The sequence below is a fragment of the Pezoporus occidentalis genome, unplaced genomic scaffold (assembly GCF_034315485.1).
Source record: "Pezoporus occidentalis ecotype Australia unplaced genomic scaffold, CSIRO_AGI_Poc_V1 ctg212, whole genome shotgun sequence".
Lineage (NCBI taxonomy): Eukaryota > Metazoa > Chordata > Aves > Psittaciformes > Psittacidae > Pezoporus > Pezoporus occidentalis.
In genome coordinates, this window is record NW_026913987.1 from 170643 (window position 1) to 191425 (window position 20783).

Here is a 20783-nt window from a genome sequence, read left to right on the forward strand (position 1 = left end):
ACTAGCACAGCTTGAATGGATACAAAGGAGCACCAGAGCTTGACCACTCTGCTGCCATCCTGACCTTCCTGGCTCATTCTTCTCTGGCATTGCCAAAACTTCCCTTCTGGGCTACTGGGGCAGGTGCGTTGGGGCAGGGAGACTGTGCTGCTGGCTTTTCCTCTGCCATGCTGCCCTCCTGTCTCTGAGGGGAACAAATAGGAGCCTGCATGGGAATAATTCATGCAGCACAAGACCCAGAAATCATCTTAACCTTCAATTGTGGTATCAAAAAAAACTCATGTTTGGTTTTGGGAGGTTTTATTTTCTTTTTGACTCTCAAATTTCGGTCTCTTAAAAGCATTAGCTCCTGTAGTGCACTTTCTTCTAGTATTGTTATGGCACAAAATGCCAGTTCTGTTACAGCTGTAGCTTCCCTAGTGCCTGTGTGTCATGGCTTAAGCCCAGCTGGTAACTCAGAACCACAAAGCCGTACCCTTACTACCCACTGCCCCCACACCCTCCCCCTGGGTGGGATGGGGAGGAAAATGGAAAGAATGTAAATCTCATGGGTTCAGATAAGAACATTCCAGTAACTAAGGTATAACATAAAACCACTGCTGCTACCACCATGAATAATAATAACGATATGGGAAATGAGGGGAGAATATAAAACTAAAAGGGAAAAGGAAAAGAAAACAATGAACACAAGTGATGCACAATGCAATTGCTCACCACCTGCTGACTGATACCCAGCACGACTCAAGCTGTGATCTGGGCCTTCTGGGTAACTCCCCCCATTTTCTGTACTGGGCATGATGTGCTGTGGTATGGAATATCCCTTTGGCTATTTTGGGTCAGGTGTCCTGTCTCTTCTTCCTCCCTTCTTCCCGTGCCCCTCCTTCCTGGCAGAGCATGAGACTCCGAAAGTCCTTGGTCAGGGTAAGCGCTACTAAGCAGCAACTAAAACATCAATGTGTTATCAGTATTATTCCCAAACTAAAGCCCAAACCCAGCACTGCACCATCTACTAGGAAGGAGAAAAAACCCAAAACCAACTGTTACTGCTGAATAAAGGACACTGAGATGAAGCAAAGCTCCAGTTGAAGGTCTTTCAGCAATTTAGAAGTGTGAAGGAGCTCAGTAGCCTTGCTGGTATTAAGGACTTTGGTCTCAGTGGGCCATCTAAGCAGGCTGTTGCTGGAAGGAGGTGTGTCGTCTGGCCCCAGTCTGGGCCCCTCCATCATGCCAGTACTACCATCAGCTCTGGTCACCCAGTGGAGGGATGTGGGAGCTGAGTGGAACTGCTCAAGGTTAGGTCGTACTCAGAGGATTATGATCTTTCTGGGAGCATATGAAAATGCTTGTGTTGATACCGCTTCAGGCTTTGATACAAGTCTGGTGTATTCAGTTAAGGACTCTGCTGAGAAACTGTTAGTCAAAGCGCTGGTCTAGTAAGTGAAGAATGCACCACGAACCATGTAAGAAAATGAAAAATGAAAGCATATGAATGCAGTGCACAAGAGGAATATGACCCCTTCTATTAAATTCCTTGCTCTCTGTAAAGAGGCATCAGTCCTTTCAGAACTGTGTTTTTGCACTCTGCTATTGCTATTTTAGTTCATTATGGTCATAATGATTTTTTTTTTTTATTAATGAAAAATGCGCAATGCTTGCTGAAGCCATGGAAAGCATCTTTTAATTTGAATCTGATAAGCAGAAGGAATTAGGTTATGAACTGGTGCTAAAATTTGTGATGAAATTCAGACTGACAGTGTAAAAATATGAAAAAAAACCCTGAGTGGCTTTTAGTGCTAATTAATCTTCTGATGCATCTTAATATACCATGATTGATAATAATGCTAATGAGACATATTGATAATTAACATGAAGTTGCTAGGAGCAAAATATGAAAATGTGGGATCTTCTCATAGAGAGGGGAGAATACCAGAATTGCATGGTAACCCAATGACAGTATCGTGGAATGGTTTGGGTTGGAAGCTCATCCAGCTCCAACTCCCTGCCACAGGCAGGGACACCTTCCACTAGAGCAGCTTGCTCAAAACGTGTGAAAACTGTTTGCAAAGGTGGTTGTAGCTTGTCTGTTGCCTGGCCAGCTCTCCTGATGAGAAATGCTTTTCACAGTAAGATCAAGAGGCCTATTTAAACTCATTTGCAAGTTGGGTTTCCACACAGCAGTTCAGAAAAGCCACAGTCTGCAGTTCTGAAGGTAAAATTGCCCTGAGCAGATTAAATTCCCCAGAATCCCAAACTGGGGGAGAAAGGACGGGAGGTGAGAGACTGGGGAGAGGTGGGAGCTGGGGGAGAGACTTCTTGTGCAGGTATGCCCTTCAGTGCCCATTGTCAGCCTGGGCCTGTTTGCAGGATGGGTGGCTTGATTTAAAGCATTTCTCCTCTCATGCTCGTTTGCCTGTTTTTGTGTTGGGTTTTGTGTGTTGGTTTTGTTTTCTCATGGCACTTGAGTGTGAGGTTTTAAGAGCAGCTGGTCACTGACAGCAAAAGCCAAGGTGCTGCTCTCGATGTGGGAAGGGGGTACAGGTGCACGAATGAATCACCATATTGAATCAGATTTCTCATCTCTTCAGTCCAGCATGTTTCTGCCAATGACCAACATCTGAAAAAAGGCATTTAGAAGGTGCAGAATGATGCTACCAGCACAGGGTAGTGATCCCTAACGGCAAGAGACCAGCTTAAGTCCTAGTGCCTGACCTTAAACAACTCTTCCAGAATGTGTTGACCTTTGCTTCTATACTCGTATGTTGTTTCTGGGGTTTATGTGCAAAATGGCCAATGTCTTGCTGGTATTTTCATCCCAGTAATTTGATTCGATGTCCTGTAGCAACCTACTATGGTTTATTCTTTATATTTTTATTGAAATAGTTTTTTTGTTTGGTTTTTTTTTGCTAGGCATTAGATGAAAACAAATTTGAAGTCACTTCAGAAACGCACGTAACTTCCTTCCAAGGTGGATATAAAATGTTAATTGCTTTACTGCAAATACATGACTAACATCTTGACTCTCCTTCAGCTGAAGGATTTGTGGTTGAAGCTAGGATTAATTTTTCTTTTCCATTGCAGTGGTAGTTGTGTTTTCCTTGGTTCATTTTCAGTTACAGATAACTGGCAGGATTTTAGAATTGGTCTTTGATTTTATTTCTTTTTATTTTTTATTTTTTTTTAAGACTCTCTTTGCTTTTTTGCTCTTGTACCAAGTTTGTGGAATAAGCAGAGAAACATTCTCAAATTTCAATATCAGTGGCAAGAAGTATCTGCAAGAGACCTGTGATTTTTATATGCTGTTTATTCAGAGCTTGTTCACCAAATGTGAATGCTGTCTGGAAATCTGTGATAAGCAGAGACCATGTAACTACAGCTTCTCCTAGCTCTGTATTTATGTGAATCAAGTAGTCTGACCCCTCAAGATAGCAAAATAACCTACCATACAAAGAAGGTGTCTCAAATACAGTGGCTTGGGGAAACAAAGGAAGGTTGGCACCTCTGGGTTTAGGCTCTCTGTAGTGGGGAAAATTAAGTCATGGCCTCTAAAGTATGTAAGCTTTTGAAACCTGCAATACTGAATTTTTTTCATGCCTAAATCAAGCTGGAGCTTGTATGTGCTTCATGGTTTGTAATCTGGGTGTTGTTTGTAATGCATGTCCATGAAGGTTTTTTGGAAAACCAGGACTGCTGGAGGTAGCACTCTACTGTCAGCAGGGGAGTATGGGGGCCATGCATTCAGCACTATTATGCATTATGAGAGAAAGGAAATTGGAACTTTTAAGCTGCTATTAGTAAAGGCATCCAGTTACCCAACATTTTGAAAAATGGTATGAATCTTGAAAGGGCAGTGCTTTTATGTTTGTTACGTCCCCAGCAGTTTCAGGTGGTTCATTTGTGTGGCTCCAAGTCCCTGATCCTGATCAGTATGTGAAGGCTTAGGGTTAGATTCCCCGCTCCCTATCTGCGATACCTTGGGGACAGTGCTGGCAGCTTTTGGCACAGTCTTGTTTTCTTACTGACTACCGCTTATGTTTCCACCTTGGAGCATTGCAGCTGTAAAGCTGGTGTCTGTCCTCTGCTCTCAGCATTCTGCTCAGAATCTTATTTTCCCCTTTGTTCCATATTTCTACAGATACTTAAGCAGCTGCATCCCATGACTCCTTAAAAGGAGTCCTGTATTTGTAATCAATATTAGTGATCAGTATTAGTGAACCCTTCAGCCCTGGCAACTGTACCTCAGGATGGGGAATGCCAGAGGCTTATTGCTTTTGGCAGCAAATTGTTAGGAGGCGCAAAGTGGAACATAGATGTCTCTTCCCTTTATTCCTTATGCAAGATGGGTTATGTACCCTCACTTCTAAGCAACTTTGGAATTGACTGATTGATGTACAGGTCAAAGACTAGCTGGATGGCCATCATTTACCTTCTGGTAGTGCTTCTTACTTGCTCCCTCCATTGTAATGCTCTTGCATGCAATATCACCTTGGTGACTTTTTGTAGGTAAATCCCACTGAAACATGTATTTGTAAAACAGTGAAGTTTTTTGAAATGCAAGGTTTTGCATGGTTTTCTGATTTTCTTCATGACATTACCTTATGATTCCCCTTTGTAACTGGGATGCAGGGTCACTTGCTTGAAATTCACCTCTGTCTTGGGAATTTGTACTGGGAGCCCCGAGGTGTCCCTGCCTCCAGAGCCCAGGACTCAGACCTCAGCTGAACTTCATTCTGTGTCTGCCCACCTGCTAATGGCATTAAGCTTGACTATTGCCACTTCGCCCTTTCTGATGTTCTTGGTTCAAAATTTAAGTGATACTTTGTGTTGGTATTTTTCAAGCTTTCTTTATCCTTGTTTGGAAACAGCAGCTTGATTTTTAGGTCTGTGAAGCATTAGGAACAAAACTGCACTGTGTTTGGTCATCTTTTTCCCTTGCTGCCCCTTGATAGATGTGTACAGCTTGGTTGCTGGGAGTGTCCTGCTTCTCAACAGTGAATATGTCCTCTGTCTAGTAGTACAACATCTGTGTATGTGATTGTGGAGCAACTGAGGATTTTATAAATGTCATGCAAAAAAAAAAAAAAAAAAAAAAACACCAAAAAACACCAATCCCCATCGTTTGTACTCTGCTCAATGTCTGTTTTGGCAGTCTCTGTGCTCTAAGGACTACAAGCAAGCGGGAACTGTGTGCAGGGGAAAAATGGATGATTTACTTGAATTTTATCTTATCCTCTTTTTCCTTTGCTCTTGAACTGTTTTTCTTTAGGGAAACAGAACTGGTGCACAATAGCAAGAATTTATTCCCTCCGAGAAGCTGTTTCTCAGTCAGGTGATGCAACCTGGACAGTGTTAAAGCCACCTAGAGGCTGCAAATATCCTTGGCTACCTTTCAGTTAAAGGTGGTAAAAGCAATTTACTGTTATACATGGGGTTTCTTATGCATCCTTGATAGGACTTCTGTAGACCAAGAAGGATGTGTTCAAGTTTGCGGTGCTTTCACTTCATGAGTATATGTAAATGCGTATTTCAAGCGATATTAAAGCAATATTAAAATCACTAACAAACAGCTTTAATGCTTTTTTCTCCCTGCTGCTCGTGAGAGCAGCGTTTAGTAACCCATGACCAGCTGGGATGAGCAATCAGTACGTGAGAACAAGCTGTGTACTGCAGTGGTGGGATGAAGTTGCACATGGCTAGTTGGAAAAAGGACAGCATGATCCATTGTTTGTCCCCTGTGTGAAGGGGCATGAGCAAGCTTGGTGACATTCTCTGCAAATGGTAACCAGTGTGCAGTACTTGACTCTAGGTTGTGTATGAACTGGTTAAGCAAGTATCTGCATCTCCGAAAATCTGACCTTGGTTTCTGATGCATGATTGAGAGTATGTTGTGGTTTTCTTTTGTTAATTCTCAACTGTTTCTATGATAGCAACCAAAGTATGTGAGATAAGCTGACCAAAGGATTTTTCTTTAAAAAGATTATTTTGGCTTATGTTGAGGCTGGAGAATTACACCAGTTACACTTTTTTTTTGGGGGGGGGGGTGGGGGGGGAGAAGAAGAGGGGAAGCTTTTCATGTTTGCTACAGGCTGAAGTTTGGGGTTTGTTTCTTGTGGGTGGTGGGTTTTTTTATTTCCCCCTTTTGTTTTTTGTTCGTTTTAAACCTGAACGAATCAGATTGTAGCTACTGCTGGGATGACATGAGAGGAGCCCTAAGCCCCCTTCCAAGAACTCCCTCCCTCTTTCTTAGGCCTTCTAATCATGTATAAGCAGTTATTTTACCCTGCCGCTAGGTCTAAGTGGAGAACATTTTAATTCTGTTTGATATGACAAATGAATTCGTAAGCAACTTACCTGACAAAACTCCTTCACTGAAACAGTTTTTTGTTGATTTCTTGTTTCTTGGGTGTGTTCTTTCACGGCACAGGAACCTCCCCATCATTTTGACTGGCTAAGAGGGAGAGATCCTATTTCTGCTGTTTGCTTCAATGTGATGGAAGGGGAGGGGGGTGGTGTGACTATTCCCTTGCCTGTGTGTCTGTTTTAAGCAGCACTGAGGCTTTTTCGTCACCTTTCAATTCTTGCTCTGGTTCAGCATGTGCTTCAACTTGCACACTAGGTACAAGCATTGTGCACAGTGAGGCAGCACAGGGCAGCTTCCAAAGCCTTTAGGAGTCCCTGTGCAGCATGTGGGCTACTGTCAGATCTCAGCAGACCTTTAGGGATGCCAGCTCTTTGCAAATGTTGGCAGAGGATACTATGCTGGTCTCTTGCTCAGAAACAGCTCTTCCCTCTATCACCTTTTTTTTGGCGGTTTTGGTCTTGGTTCATTCCATAACTTTCCCTAGGCACTGAGGTAAGACTAGTGCCATCTACTAGATGGGGGTGATTTTAACCTTCTTCCAGTTTTTTGGGATGTCCCCCTATCTCCACAGTCTCTCAGGGATTATGGAGAGTAACCTCACGATGTTGTGATGTTGTCAGCCAGCTCTCTTAACACCCTCGGGTGGATATTGTCAGGGTCCATCATTCTGAGGGGTCAAACTTCTGAAGTATTTCACACACCAACTCTTCTTTCACTGATTGTGGGTCTGTGTTTGCATCAACCTGCATTTTTGTTCCTAAGGCGTGGGGCTCAACAGTGCTGGTAATGACAGAGGTGTGAAGGAAGTGTTGAGAACCTCTGCCTTTTCAGCGTTCTTTGTGACCAGTTCTCTCTTGCTGAACAGTGGGCCAGTATTTTCTTTCTGTTTTGCTTGTTGTTGATGTACCTGAATAACCCTTTCTTGTAGTTTTTGATGTCTCAGGCCATTTTCAATTTGAGCTGAGCTTCTGCATTTCTAACTGCATCTCTGCATACCTTGGCAGTGACCTTGTAGTTCTCAATGGGTATTTATGTGCTTTTTCATCTCCTGTATGCTTCTCTTTTGGTTTTGAGCAGACTCAGAAGCTCACAGTTAAGTTAAGGGGATCTCTTTCTCCATCTACTTCCCTTACCTTTAAAGGGGATAAACTGGTTTTGTGTTTCCAGGAGAGTGTTCTTGAAAATCTCTCATTAGTTCCTGTATCTTCTGTGGAAGCTTCCCGTGGAATCCCTCCCAGTTGAGTGAGTGAACTGAAGTTTGCTCTTGTAGAATCTAAAACCTTTGTCTTGGCACTAACCTTCAGCATGCTCAGCTGGATGCCCAACTTCACAATAGTATGATTGCTGCTGCCAGGGCTGTCTCTAACCAAGATACTTCAAAGCAGGTGTTTGGTTTTTTTTTTTGTTTGTAAGGAGCAAGTCCTGTTTGGCACATCTAATGTGTACAGGGAAGCAGTCCTCTGCGTGTTCCAGGAACTTGATGGGTGGCAGGTGGGCTGCTGTGTTGTTTTTCTAACAAATGTCTGGGTGGTTGAAGTCATCCATAAGAACTAGGTTCTGGTGACCCAAATATTGCTTCATTGACCTTATTGTCTTGGTTTGGAGGTTGTTAGCAGATACCTACTCCAAGGTCCCCCTTGGAGGTGACTCATCTGATCTTGAGCCAGAGACATTCAGTAGGGCTTCCACAATTGCTGTAGTTGACTTACATACATTCAAGGCTCTCCTTAACATAGGGAGCAACTCCTCTTTCTTCTCTCCTCTGCCTAAGAGAGCCTATAGCCATCCATCGCAATCCTCCCATCATGTGAGTTGTCCCACCATGTTTCAGTTATTATAATGATAGGATATAACTTTCTGACTTGGTGCAGAGTTCCAGTTCCTCCTGTTTGTTCCTCAGGCTGCATGCATTGGTATACACTTCAGGTGGTTCGTCTTCTGGCTCTCATCTTGGGAGGTACATTTAAAGGAGCATTTGCCTCTCCTCTGGTTGGCCTGGCCTATCCCAAAGTTTGCATCAAAGAAATAGGAGCATAAATATTTTCAACTCTTTAAAATAGAAGTTACATAAAATTCTAGGTTTACTAATAAAAGGTGTATTTTCTGACTGTCCTAGGCTTTTGGGCAGGCCCATACCAACCACAAGAAGGTAGCAGCAGATGGAGAGAGCAGAGAGGAGACCTTGATTCAGGAATCTGCTACCAAGGAAGAGTACTACATGAAGAAGGTTATGGAGTTGCAGACTGAACTGAAGCAGCTCAGAAATGTCCTTGCCAACACTCAGTCTGAAAATGAACGCCTTAATTCTGTTGCACAGGAGCTGAAAGAGGTGAGTGAAGGTGTGCAGTGCGTACCACAGCTTGTATTGTAGTTATGTGCCCTTGTCCTGGGTAACAAAAATAAGGAAAATTCTTGAGCTGATCAGTAATACTGGCAACTGATAATATGTGTTGTCTATTTAGTGAAATACTACATCCAGATGAAGCTCTAATTCAGCAGTGCAGTAAATACAGCTTTGTGGATCCATCCACTGAGCCAGCCTGTGGTGGCCACAGTGCTTCTGATCCAGTACACATTCACTCCACCTTGTTCAAATACCTGCTAGTTCTGCACAAACCACTGCACTGTCTCAGAGGTGATTTGACTGACAGATGATTGCCTGTCTGGGCCACACTGATGCTGTGGGCGTACCCCACATCAGTTCCTGCTGCATTAAAAAGCAGAGGAATTTGTTTAGTCCAAGCATAGTGGTGTTGTGGATGTACTTTTTCTGCCTTGCTCCCAATTCTTGCTGCAAAATACCTGGGACATACTTTCCCCTTTTATCTCTTTTCCAACCCTAACTTTTAGGATGCGGGAGCATAACATAAAAAAGGAGTAGCAGTAAAGTTTATAGTCTTGTGTTTTCTCTCATGAAAGTGATGGGTTTTATTTTTTCATAGGTTGCTCATCTTGCTAACTCAAAGTACCTTTAACCTTTTATTGTTTAATATTGAAACTGCCTGTTTCTGAGAGGAAATAGTTGCTGAGAAATTGACATAAAGTATAATTACTTATGAAATCTGTAGCTCAGCAAGAGTTCTGTGGCACTGATGAAGAAAAGATTGTTTTGAGAGCTCAAGCCATTGCTTAAATTTAGACAGCAAAAGTTAGAGAGATTGCAAACCATAGATGGATGTGGTAAACAGCTAGCAATTACTACTCATGCGCTTTCTTGCATTTTCCTTTGAAGCGCTGGGTACTAGTCTCATCTAGACCTGGGATAATAGAGTGGCCTTCCTTGCCAGGAGAGGAGGTTACCTAAGAGCCCACGTCTTAATCTCCATGTACAATGCACAACCACAGCCAAAAATCAGAAACGTCTTATTTAATTTCTTTATGTCATAGTAACAAATATGTGGATAATATTTGGTGGTAAAATTAATGAGGAAATGTGGATTACTTCAGTGGAGATTTGGGGGTTCACTACTACCTCTCTTTGGGTATGACAGAGAAGGAGATTTGTGGGGCAAACTGTCACAGGTGATCAAACAGGCCAGTCAAGCTCCCCTTGCGGTCCTGGCTGTGGGAGAACAGAGCTCAAATCAGGCCATATGCTCTTCTTAGGCAAGGAATCAGTCCCTGCAAGCACACACACAACTCTTCTCTGTATTTCCTAACCTTTAAGGACAGTTTAAAAGAAAAGCTCCTCACTCTGGAGGCAGCGTCATGTCCATAATGGGTTCCAGACTCTGTCAAAAGCATGTGGTTGGCAGATTTCAATCCTGCTCCCTGCATCACAGCAGCTGAAGGTGATTTTTTTGTTCTAGATACTGCTGCATTTCAGCCACCTCTGCTTTGAGCTGTGTTTTGCTTTATACAACACTTGAATGAGCTGTCAGTTTGCATGGATTTAAGGTGTGTTTTTTTTCTTGTGCTTTGCCTTTCTACCTCACTCACACCCCCTTTTAAACAAACACACTTGTGTGAGTTGGACTCCAGGGAGAGCTGGAGAGTGCAGGAAGAGGGGAGGTTGGGGATGTCAGGATTCTTGTGAAAATTTTAATTTGGTTTAAATACTTTTTTTTTTTTTTTCTTTTAAATGCTCTCATATACTGAACAGGGGAAGATGCAGTTAGTTACTTGACTGGAAATAAAGGCTCATGATAATTACTGGATGTGTCTGATGTTGAACTTTGAATGGAAACCTAATTCAGTTAAAGAAAAATAAAAATTAAAGCCTAATTTGGTAAATAACTGGAGTTTTGAAGTTAGGGGATTTCCTGCCTGTCACTTCGTGTCATCTCAGTGTGTGTGTTCTCCCTTGCCTTTTTTTAGCCTAGCTGTTTCTTCTCCTGCTGGTAAATTCTGGTGAGGTGAAGAAAGGAGAAAAAGAAACGGCATGAAAGCTGTAGTGTTAAAGTAAAAACACCTGTGCCAGTTGATAGTGTGTGGTTTGGGATTCTTCTGAAGATGAGAAGACAAAAATCACAGGCTGGTTTGGTTTGGAAGTGACCTTAAAGCTCATCTAGCTCAAACCCCCTGCCATGGGCAGGGACACCTTCCACTAGAGCAGGTTGCTCCAAACTGGCCTTGAACAATTCTGAAGATGCCTATTTGTGTGTTTCATTTTGGTTTGAATTGCCTTGTAGTTACTGGTAGGAAACAGTGACACACGGTGTGTGAACAGAGATATCGGCCTTCTCCTGGCCCACCAAAAAAACAAGGCAACATGACCATCTTGAGGGACATGGCTTTTCTCTCAAAAGGTGCATCTGAATGTGGCAGAATTTCAAATAGTTGCTATTTCTCCATTGCTGTCCAGGTATGTAGAATCAGGGCGATATGCACAGGCCTCCTGTGGTGATTTACAGCTCTAATAGCAAATTTAATTTGTTGTGTAAGAGGAATCAGGGAGGAGGTGTTGTGGTTGTTGTAAGGTAGTGAGCAAGATGAGCAGTGGGGTTTTCTCCAGTCCCTGTTGCCAAGCTTAGCTTTAGCCCATTTCGTAGTTAAAGTTTTATGTTGATACGTGTCCAGGGAAATTCTGTGCTATAGAGTTCTGCTGTAGTCTGGAAGTGTTGGGGAAGAAGGCAGAATATGATCTACTCCTTTATATACCGTGGAGATGGTTGAAATTACTACCTTCATTTCTTCTGATTGGTGATGAAAGAAAAAATGCTGTGGCCATTTTCTACAAGATGGAGTAGACTTGCAGGCAGATCTGTTCTTTATAGTGTGTATTTTGGAAGTCCAGTATTGCCTGACTTGCAAGTTGTCTGGGGGAATAGGAAACTCTGCTTCCATTGCAACTGTTCTGGATTTGCTCCAGATAGGAGGAAGGATGTGGAAAATGTGTGTCTGTGTCCTCTGGCCAGGCAGAGGGGCTTCTCCTGTCAAAACAAAAAGGAAGTTTAAGAGCAAAAGAACCCACCACCAAAACTCAGGAAATTAACTGAGGCTGAATCTCTGCCTTATTTTTAAGGGAGATTTGCTTGGCAGGGCTGGTTGCAAAAGTTTTTGCAGCTATCTGAGAGGACACAGAGGTTTACTGTTACTGAAGCTTTTAGTAGCATCCCAAGGAAGATGATTGAGTGCATCAGGCAGCAGCTCCTCTTGAGATGCTGCTGGCAGTAGCAGTGGTGGTGGGTTGAAACCAGAGGTTGACCCACATGGGTTGGAGGTGCGTTCATGACTGTGCGTTTGAGATGCTATCATTCCTTTTTTGTCTTCTCAGGACACTTGCACAGAAGCAATGAGTTGTTGGAAGAAGACATTCAGTACACCTGGGGTTACTGGAGCAGGCACAAGTGGTTTTGATGCTTTCTTTTGAATTACCTAACTTTGGCCTGTTGAGACAGGCTGGCAGAGTGATTACTGATTATGAGTTTTACTGCTGTCATTAGCTAGCTCAGCAGCTCCTCTGTCCTGGAAGAGTCACTGGAAGGAGTAATTGCTCCTGAGTAATTGCTAATTGCTGTTCCTTTTTAATATTCTTCATCTCTCCAGTGTTTTAGTGGCACCAAAAGAGATTTTGGAGGGTGATTTGGCTGTGAAGTCATGAGGTAGCCGTGCCCAGAAAAGCTGAAAACTAAATGAGCAGTTCTTTCCCAGGAAAGTAAAGGGTGTTCTGATTATGTAAACTAAAGAAGGAAATATAGTTTAATGAGTATATTTAATTCTCATAAAATGTATATCTAATAGGTTTTATCAGGAAAGTGTGTGTCAGTCTGAAGGTTAATGAACAGCGTGTGGTTTCCAGGCCCTGCTATGTGCAGGGGGACTCTCTTATGCTTTAGTTGATAATGCTGGGATTCTCAGGTCTGTGTCAAACACAGACATACAACTGTTTATCCTGGTTTGGTTTGGGGTTTTTTTAATTGTTTTTAACCCTCAAGAAAAAGAATACCCAGCACATAAACCTCTATAAAATTGTCAGGTTTATCCTTCCATTCTATCCCCTTGCCTCACACTGGAGGAATTGGTCATGAGTTTGTTTAACCAGAGTCTCATGCTGTCAGGGTCCGATTAGAGAAAACCCCAGTGCCAGACCCTGTTTCAGTTCCTGACCCCAAGAGTGAAATCAAGACACAGATAAGGTCAAGGACCATAATTGGACAGTTTGTTTATTAGAAATTACAAAAAGACAGTTATTATAAAAAAAGGAAATTATTGCAATGAAGGTGATAGCGATAGGACAGATTGGAAAAAAGGCAGAAAATGAAGCAAGTATTCGGGGTGCAGAGAGTGAGAGAGAGAGTCACCACCATGGATCCAGCAGTGTCCCAGGGTTGCATTGTCATCATCGTCAGTGGTGGGAGTTCTTCAGGGTTCGTAGTTGGTATTGGAGCAGAGTGTCCCCCAAGTGTCTGTTGGAGGTGGTGTCCTTGTGTAGGTGCCCTTCTGGAGTCCCTTTGAAGGTACCCCATGGAGCGGGTCTTGTGGAGTTGCCCTCACGGCGATGTCTCATGGAGGGTGTCCCTCAGGGTCCATAGTAGTCATTCGTGGAGTGTCCTCACGGAGGTCTTTCTGGAGTCATCTTCATGGCCATGGCTCCCTGGCAATGTCTGTCTTGGTGATTACCTTTTTCCCTTTTTGCGAAGACCTGGGAGGAGTACCTCTGCTCTTCATGTCACGTATTACACGTTCCTGGTGGCCCACTTTCCCTGGTCTTGCAACCAGCTCTTTGACTGCACGCATCTGCGCACACATGTGTCTGCAGCAATTCTTGGGATAATGGGTTGCAGTTCCTCACACCAGTCCTCAAGGTAATGGACTTAAGAGTCTTAGCTCTTTCCTGCTCATCCCTCAGGCAATGGACAGTGGAAGAGTCTTACCTCAACTCCTCCCACCCATCTCTAAGACAAAAGATATGTGGTATCCCATCTCAGCTTCTCATACCAGTCTTTGAGACAGTGGACAGTGGAGTCTGATTTCAGATCAGTCTCTCACACATGCTCTAGTCAAATCCTGTAAATAATTCTTTTAACTGAGTTTACGGCTTATGAAGCTCACACAAGCTCTTTAGTAAACCTAAAACAAATAACCAGCCAGCACTGGCATCTTTATTCTTCATTGAAGACCTAGAATTCGGTCTCTGGTTGTGGGCAGCCAAACACTTCACTGAAGGACACAGTTGCCAGCACTCTGATTAGAAAAGCTTTGAGTGGAAGCTGATCTTCAGTCACTGGATACAAGACATGTTCTGTTAGATCCCTTTGACCATGACTGCCTTACATGTTCAGTAATGCAATTGCCTGCAGTCATCTCTCCATATCCTCGGATGCAGCAACACTGCAGGTGCTTGTGTCAGCTTTCTTGGCCTTACAGTTAGAACAGTGAACATACTGTGAACTGGGCTTCCCAGCAATGTCTCTCCCACCTCTGTTCACATTTCTTCATCAGGAACTGTAGTGATAGGACAAAGGTAAAGGGTTCAAACAGGCAAAGTTCAGATCAGATACAAGGAAGATGAGCTTCCCTGTGAGGGTGGTGAGGCCCTGCAACACAGAAACTCTGGCTGCCCTGTCACTGGCAGTGTTCAAGGCCAAGTTGGATGGGGCTTGGAGCAGTCTGGTCTAGTGAAAGCTGTCTGTGCCTGTGGCCAGGGGATGGAGTTGGATGAACTCTAAGGTTTCTTCCAGCCCAAACCATTCCGTGACTCTGATTCTGATATTTGACTGTTTTAATTGCTAAGAAGCATTTATTTTTTGGAGCTTTCACAATGGTAAGCCATTAAGTTGTTATATGTGACCCTGTCTGCTCAGATTGATGGTGGCTGACAAGTCTTTTGTAAATACACAGTAATCTGATTGCTGAAGTTCGTCAGGTTTCTTTAACATCATCAGTGAAGGAAGGGTATTCCTAAGGTTATAGTTATTGTCCTGGGTTCAGCAGGAGCAGTTATTTTTCTCCTTAGTAGCTGGCACAGTGCTGTGTTTTTTACTTTAGCCTGAGAATAGCACTGATAACACCGATGTTTTTAGTTGTTTGCTAAGTAATGTTTACTCCGATCAAGGACTTCTCAGTCTCATGCTCTGCCAGGGAGGTGGGGCAGAGGAAGGCAGGAGGAAGCAGAGACAGGACACCTGACCCAAACTAACCAAGGAGGAATTTCATACCCAGCACGTCATGTCCACTATAGAAACTGTGGGGAGTTACGCCGAAAGCCCAGATTTCTGTTCAGGTCAGGCTGGGTATCGGTTAGTGGGTGCTGAGCAATTTGTATTGTGCATCGCTGGTGTTCATTGTTTTCTTTTCCTTTTGCCTTTTTAGCTTTATATTCTGTTCCCTTGTTATTTCCCTTATCATTATTACTATTGATGGTAGCAGTAGTGGTTTGTGTTATACCTTAGTTACTGGAGTGCTCTTATCTCAACCCATGGGAGTTACATTATTGCGATTCTTCTCCCCATCCCTCCCGGAGCAGAGGAGGAAGAAGTGGGGGAGTGAGAGAACAGCTGCATGGTTATGTTACGGGCCACGACAGGTATACATCTCTTTCCCACTAGGATTTATAACTAAGATGATGAATAATCCTTTGGGTTGCTTTCTGTTTATCCCTCTTGAACATGCTGGTGACTCATACAGAAAAAAAGCACAACAGATTTCCCCTGAAGCCAAGGAAGCAGAGCTTCCATCTCCTGTGTGCCCTAAGAACTGTATCAGGAGTCATGATTGAAGAAGGCATTGCTTTCATTATAGCAGAGAATAAGCGGAAACAACATTTTATTGTGTTCTCAGTTATAGACTCTGCACTACTGGTAAGTGGCCAGAAGTGTGTTAGAGTCGTTTATTACAATGTATTCTAGATTTAAAGTCCTATGGTTCATGTAGTCAGACGTGTTTCTGCATCAAACAAGAGGTCTCTTTCTTCCTTTTTTTAAATAAACAGGAAGGGGGGGATACATTTTTGATGCAACTAAATCATATTAAATTCCCAACATTATTGCTGTAATATTTTTGGATATATTGCAAAGGTCAAAGAAACTTGAGGTAATGTTAATCATATAGCAAAAATATGCTTACAGGACACTTCTGTACCTGTATGCATAGTGTGAAGTAAACTATTTTCCCCATTCTGAATAGTATCTACTATGTAATGCTGCTTGTATAGGTGAACAGCTTAAAGAAGTGAAAGTGCTGAAAGATTTATTGTCTTTCATGATAAGAATCTTGAGGAGGCAAGGAAGAAAAAACTACTTGATCTCTAGAATTTTTTCCAAGCAGGAAGGACAGTGGCAGAGGAGGATTTGCAGCTCTTGGAAGCGTGAGTGTTGAAGAATGGAAAAAGAGGTCTGAATGGCATTAGTGTCAAATGGAGAAAGCAGGAGAAAAGGACATTTTTGATGGAGAATATGACTTAGAGCAAGGGAAAAGAAGATGTCTGTAGTGGTAATATTTGGATTAATTGGAGTGAGGAAGGCTGGAAAGTTCTGGAAGTTGATGGTAGACTTGGTTGCTGTGGAGCACTGGAGCTTGGAGTTTTGGCAGTGCAAGAGTTTTGGTTACGCTGAAGGAAGGTATAAATAAAAACTTCTGCCTTGCCTCTAGGAGGTACAGAGGGTTGGAGAGCCCATGGAGGCAGGGTGAATTGGGAGAGAAAAAGAAACAGAAGCAGGATGGTTAATGTAGATAAAAAGGCGAGAAGAAAATGGAGAGTTGGGGTTGAAAGTTGACGAAGAGCGAGGAGTGAGCTCCTTTCGCTTAAGGAGCTAAACCAAAAGGGTAATGGCTTAGTTGAAGAATATGGTGAGCCTTGCTAGAAAGCCTCTGTAGCAGGGCTTTGAGGGTGGCTTTATGCTTCAGCTTTGTATACCATATGAAGTTGCCTGAGTGCTGATGTAACCACCAGCAACCCAAAGTTAGAGTGGAAGAGTTGGACACGGAGGGTGGTGGGCCAGTTCTACAGCCAAGGTGCTGACAAAAACCATACAAGCGAACAGAACTGTGTGAGAGAGCTGAGAGCTTTGCATGAACTTCTATAGAACCAGGTTGCAGGCTGGTGAGTTGTGGAGAAAAGGGTATTTTGGTTAAAAAAGAAAAGAAAAAGCACGGTGTTTGTCCTGCTCTGCCTGGTGGGCTACAGTGAGATCTTCTGAGGGTTGCTCTGCTTGGTCTTGATGTGGTTGCCCGGCCTGCAGGAGAGGCTGCAGGGTTGATATCCCACATCATTGTGTGCTGCCATTCCCTACATGGTACGGAAGAGGCTGCAGGAGAGCTCCTAGAAACTGGTCTGTTCATCAGCACCGAATCTCGGAGCAAAGCAGCTGTGTGGCATGGCTTTCAATGTAGTGCTGTGGGGATGAAGATGATTCTTCCCTACTTCTTCTTCAAGAATTCCATGGCAACGCTTAACTTCTAATGGAAGAGCCTCTGAGCACAAAGGTTCTGGCAGAGCTGATTACCTATGGTTTATTAGGTCCCTTCTGGATTCCAGTGTGATGCTCAAATAATACCCCACAGCAGTGTATAGCAGATCCTCATTGATTCATTACTATTTTTTTAAACTGTGTGGACAGGATTGCATTCAAATGGTGCTAAAATACGCTGAAGGAGTCACATCTGATGTGAGCAGTGCGGCTGGGGATCAGATAAGCTTTTTTTTTTTTTTTTGGTGTTTGTTTTTAAGAATGATGAGAGCTGAGTGTTTTTACAAGGAGGAAGCACTGCATGTAGTTGGTAACCATTTGAAACATAATAAAAATACATTCCAAAGAAGATGAATTGTCACGGAAATTCAGTTGGCTTGCTTTGCACAGACTCAAGGAGGCATCTGCTTGTGGTTTCTCTGTTGTTGTGCACTGATATATTCAAAGGGAAGATGTTAACCGTGGTTTGTCTTGCTGTAATGGCTGCTGCCTAGTCACTATTTGAACACTGTATTGAACAGTGTATTTTCAGATTTTAAAGAAATATTAAAATAAATAACTGTTCTTCTGACATGATAAAACTACATGATTCTCAAAGTCTTAATTCAGATTCCACAATCCTCCATTGTGTGGGGAATCGTAGGTAGCGTGCTTACCGTGCCAGGTGATCTTTTCATTGTTCTGTTCTGATTAAATTGCTAGGTGCCTATCAGAGCTGCAGGAAGAGCAGGATGAGTCTTTCTTGTTAGTCACAGCTCCTGGTAACCTTCATCACAACCTTTAGCCTGCCCAGGGTGTCTTGACTAGCATGAGTAGTGGAGGGAGGAAGTCTCTCGTATGCAGCTATGATCTTATAAAAAATGTGAAATCGATATGCACTGTTGCAGGGGTAGCTGGAAATGCTCTAATCAGTGAAATCATGGCTTGAAGTTACTTTACAAACTTTATTCAAGAGGTTTGTTCTTTCCCTCCCTCTCCTCAGTGAAAACTTCTGCTGTGCTGGCAGCACTGTGTTAGGATGCAGAAGCAGATTTGCCTTTTTGCACCTGGGCTTGGCACTGCTTCCATTGAAGTAGATGATCCTTGGCCATCCAAGCAAGATTTGTTTAGGTCAGAGTGGAATTCTTTTGAAAATAAGAAAGAGCATGTAGTACGGTATGCCACAAAGCAGTACTGGGATACGCTTGGGGAAGAGATTTGCTTTGTCTCACCTAGCAGTTCTGTGCTGATGGACTGGCTTAGAACAGCTCCTGAGATTTGTGTTAGAGTCACATTCTGTAGGTTTTAAGAACATGGCTTGTGACAAAACACCACTTGGGCAGAAACATAAGAAGCCAGTGAGGGGCTGTGCCTGTACTGTCAGAAATAACATTGGGCTGTTGCCACACTTGGGACCGTATCAAAATCTGTTCTTTTTTTTTACCCTGTGTTTTGGCTTTGAAGTTTAGTTTTGATATACTTTACTGGTATTCCTCTTGATCTGTTTTTAGGGGAAGTAAGTTTGGAGTGATAATGTATGAAGTATTCCTCCGTAGCTCTCCATATATGCCCACTGGATCATCTGTAGATGGAGGGGGTCCAGATTCTTTTAATCGACATTGCTCAGTATTCTTTCCCTCTAGTGAAATTGGCGATTGACTCATTAACCCTGCTGCTTTCAAGCATTTGATTGCCCAGAGGAAGGTGTCTGCTCCTGTGAGAGTTGAGCAGGTGAGAGAAACCCCACATAGCTGGCATTGCCATGAACCAAAGCTGCCTCTCCGTTGTATGTTAGACTGACAGGGGAAACACTGAACAGACTAAGCAGGTATTCAGTAATCGCATGCAGTGAAATCCAGTCTGCTTATGCACGGGGTAGCTTAGGCCTGGAAGCAAAGAGGTATCCTTGGGTTTCCTTAACTGGGTTATTCTGACCCTCCAGTGTTGCAGAGATTGAAAAAATGACTGATTTCATCCTCATAAGTAACAGATTAGACAGCAGTACTAGGAGCAGTACTGGGACTATTTACGGCTAGCTGGCAATGTAGATGGGTGTAGCAGAGGCACTGACAGCTGCTTCCAAAAATGGGGTGCCACTGCTTCTGCTGTCGTGGTATTTTGCCCCAAAATGAAGAATCTAGAATTAATACTTGCCCCTTCTGTGTTTTAATGTTGGTGATGTATGTTCTGGTGGTTATTCTAACAGAGCTGTTTGATCTTCACAGTGTCTCAGCCATTTGAGTTCATAGGAACTTGGACAAAAGCTCTTTTAGGAGGAAAAGCTAGCATGGGGTCAATGAACATAGCTTTTCATGACGAAGGGACTCTTCTGTTTTGCTGCAAATTTGCCTACATGTAGATTTTTATACAGTATAATTTTAATCAAATCAATTAAATTCAGTTTAATCAAAAGAGTTCTTAGAAAAATAATGGCCAAAGATGGATTTTTTTTTTTTCTTCCTTTATGGAAATATAGGTCAGTGGCATAATAACAGAGTGTGCACTTTGAGTGGAGAAAGCAGGATCTTACTAATTACTGGTACACAGCTTCAGTGCACCAGGTTCTGCATGTACGACTTGCCTGCTCCCTCCACGGTGTGTCCTGCAAGGAAAAGGCTACTGTGGTGTAAGTATATTCAGAGCAACTGACCCTGTGGTACTTTTGGCTTTTCAAAGCCTCTTGTAGCTCTAAGATAATAGTTGAGAAACAGAGGAAATCTCTGGAAGCAGCTTCTGGTCATTGCTTGATGAAGATCCAATTGCTGTGTCCCCACATTGTTTGTTTCTGAAGAATTCAAGCTTGATGTAACACACTGTCTGAAATACAGCTGTGAAAAGGGAAGGAGGTTTCATAAGACGGATGAAGTAATTGTATTAAGTCATCAGAAAGTTACTAAAGTCTGTCCTGCAAAGTGGTAAACAAGGCTACTGAAAGATTGGTAAGATTGGGTAGTGTAAACTAAGCACTCTCCACATCCAGGAGGTGTGGCTCCTTGTGAAAACAGGCCACTAATGCTGGGAGTGCAAATTTAGCCAAAGCTTTTTTCTCATGCTTTGCATAGAAATTAGTTATGGCCAAATTAAGTCAATAGGAGACCTCTAATTTTTGGTACTGTACTAACTTCTACTTTTTTTGTTAATATTGTTTTAGTTATAAATTTTGTTAAGTCTGTTGTATTTATGGTATCTAGTGCTGCAGACCCATAAACTTGCTGCTGGCCTGCTGCTACACTGCCAGTGTTAAATCTGCCTGAGAAGGACTGTCACCAGTGTGAATGGATTATAACCTTTAAAATAGGCCTTTAATATTAAAGCAAGAGATAAGAGTAGGAAAATAAATGAGCCTCCAACAGACCTTGGGACAGGGGATGGCAGTTTTAATTAACAAGAGAATCTTGTACTTATGATTATTGAAAATATGTGGTTTGTGGATATTCCTGGTGGGACAAACTTAACGTGGATTTGCAAAGGGACAACAGCAGAGTGCAACTGCAGTTTTAGACTATAGAGCACAGCACAGAGTAGTTCTTCTGTAATGTCATTAAGTGGGAGGGTTTTGGTCAGTAATTCTCACAGATTAACAGATGTTAAAATCA

At 42.8% G+C, this 20783-nt stretch overlaps 1 protein-coding gene across 3 annotated transcripts in view; it reads left to right on the plus strand.

The window, feature by feature from the left end:
* The window catches only part of BICD2 (BICD cargo adaptor 2), a 92802-nt gene that overhangs the window by 40250 nt on the left and 31769 nt on the right, over nucleotides 1-20783 (plus strand). For 2 of the 3 annotated variants that reach the window (XM_062619579.1, XM_062619580.1), the window contains exon 2: nucleotides 8475-8687. The exons of the other annotated variant lie outside the window; for it this stretch is intronic. In XM_062619579.1, coding sequence (XP_062475563.1) covers nucleotides 8475-8687 — 213 coding nt within the window. The remainder of the gene's footprint in view (nucleotides 1-8474; nucleotides 8688-20783) is intronic. 3 annotated transcript variants of the gene reach the window in all.